Genomic DNA, 820 nt, shown 5'->3' with positions numbered 1-820 from the left:
GCGCCATAAACGCGCCGGCGCCCGGGTGCCGCGCGTGCTGCCCTCGGCGCCCGCCATGGCCGCGCCGGACCTGTACGCGCAGGTAGGGGCCCGAGCCCTCTGGGGGCTTGCTCCCGCGGTCCCCGGCTGCCCCTGGGGCAGGTCCCCGGGACAGGTGACCCCTGCACCGCGGTGTTAGGACCTGGGCTGAGCCCGTGAAGCGTGGATGTGGTGCTGGTGCCCTGGAGGCATCTCTCGCAAAGCTCCCCGGAGTGTGGGGGGCCTAAGCATGCCTTGCTGCCCTCTGCTCCGAGGGGTTGGGGGCTGAACGGAGCCAAGTCTGGGCCCTGGGTTGCCCTCTGCAAGGCCAAAGCCGGCCAGCAGCTCAAGCGTCAGGGCGGGAAGCCGCAGCCTGCAGGAGCGGGCCCCTTGCGGGCTGATCTGGGCGTGAGACCCGCGTGCAGTCGCGTGTATCGGACTTGTGTGTGGTGTGCGGTAGCTGCTGGCTGCTCTCCTGGCAGCCTCCTTCGTTCTCCATCCTGCTGCTGGAGGGTGGGGGTGCTGGCAGGGCAGGACCGGTCTTGATCCGACCTACCCTGGGAAGCTTCTTACCGATGCCCAGAGCCGCAACCTGGTCAGCTCCCCTCTTATTCTCAGCTGCTGAAAGCTTCCCCTTACTGACTGCCTCCCCTGCCCTCTGCAAAATGCACCACAGGAGTCTTCGCAGTGACTGGAAGGTGAAAAGGCAAGATAGCAATGGATCCAGACACTTAATTCCAGTGGCCTGGATGCTAGGACCCTGGTGACTTGCCCCCAATGTGGATTTGAGGGGGAGGCTGCG

General features: G+C 66.0%; 1 protein-coding gene across 1 annotated transcript in view; it reads left to right on the top strand.

Moving 5' to 3' along the window:
- The first annotated feature begins 24 nt into the window (after positions 1–24).
- Positions 25–820, top strand: part of LOC109294803 (unconventional myosin-Vb-like) — a 72,907-nt gene continuing 72,111 nt past the window's right edge. Inside the window, exon 1 of the mRNA XM_019513282.1 lies at positions 25–82. Within this exon, the coding sequence (XP_019368827.1) occupies positions 56–82 (27 nt within the window). The 5' untranslated portion in view covers positions 25–55. The remainder of the gene's footprint in view (positions 83–820) is intronic.

Source organism: Gavialis gangeticus, unplaced genomic scaffold (assembly GCF_001723915.1).
Source record: "Gavialis gangeticus isolate Ggan-Ray unplaced genomic scaffold, GavGan_comp1, whole genome shotgun sequence".
NCBI lineage: Eukaryota > Metazoa > Chordata > Crocodylia > Gavialidae > Gavialis > Gavialis gangeticus.
This window is presented reverse-complemented; position numbering and strand designations above follow the sequence as displayed.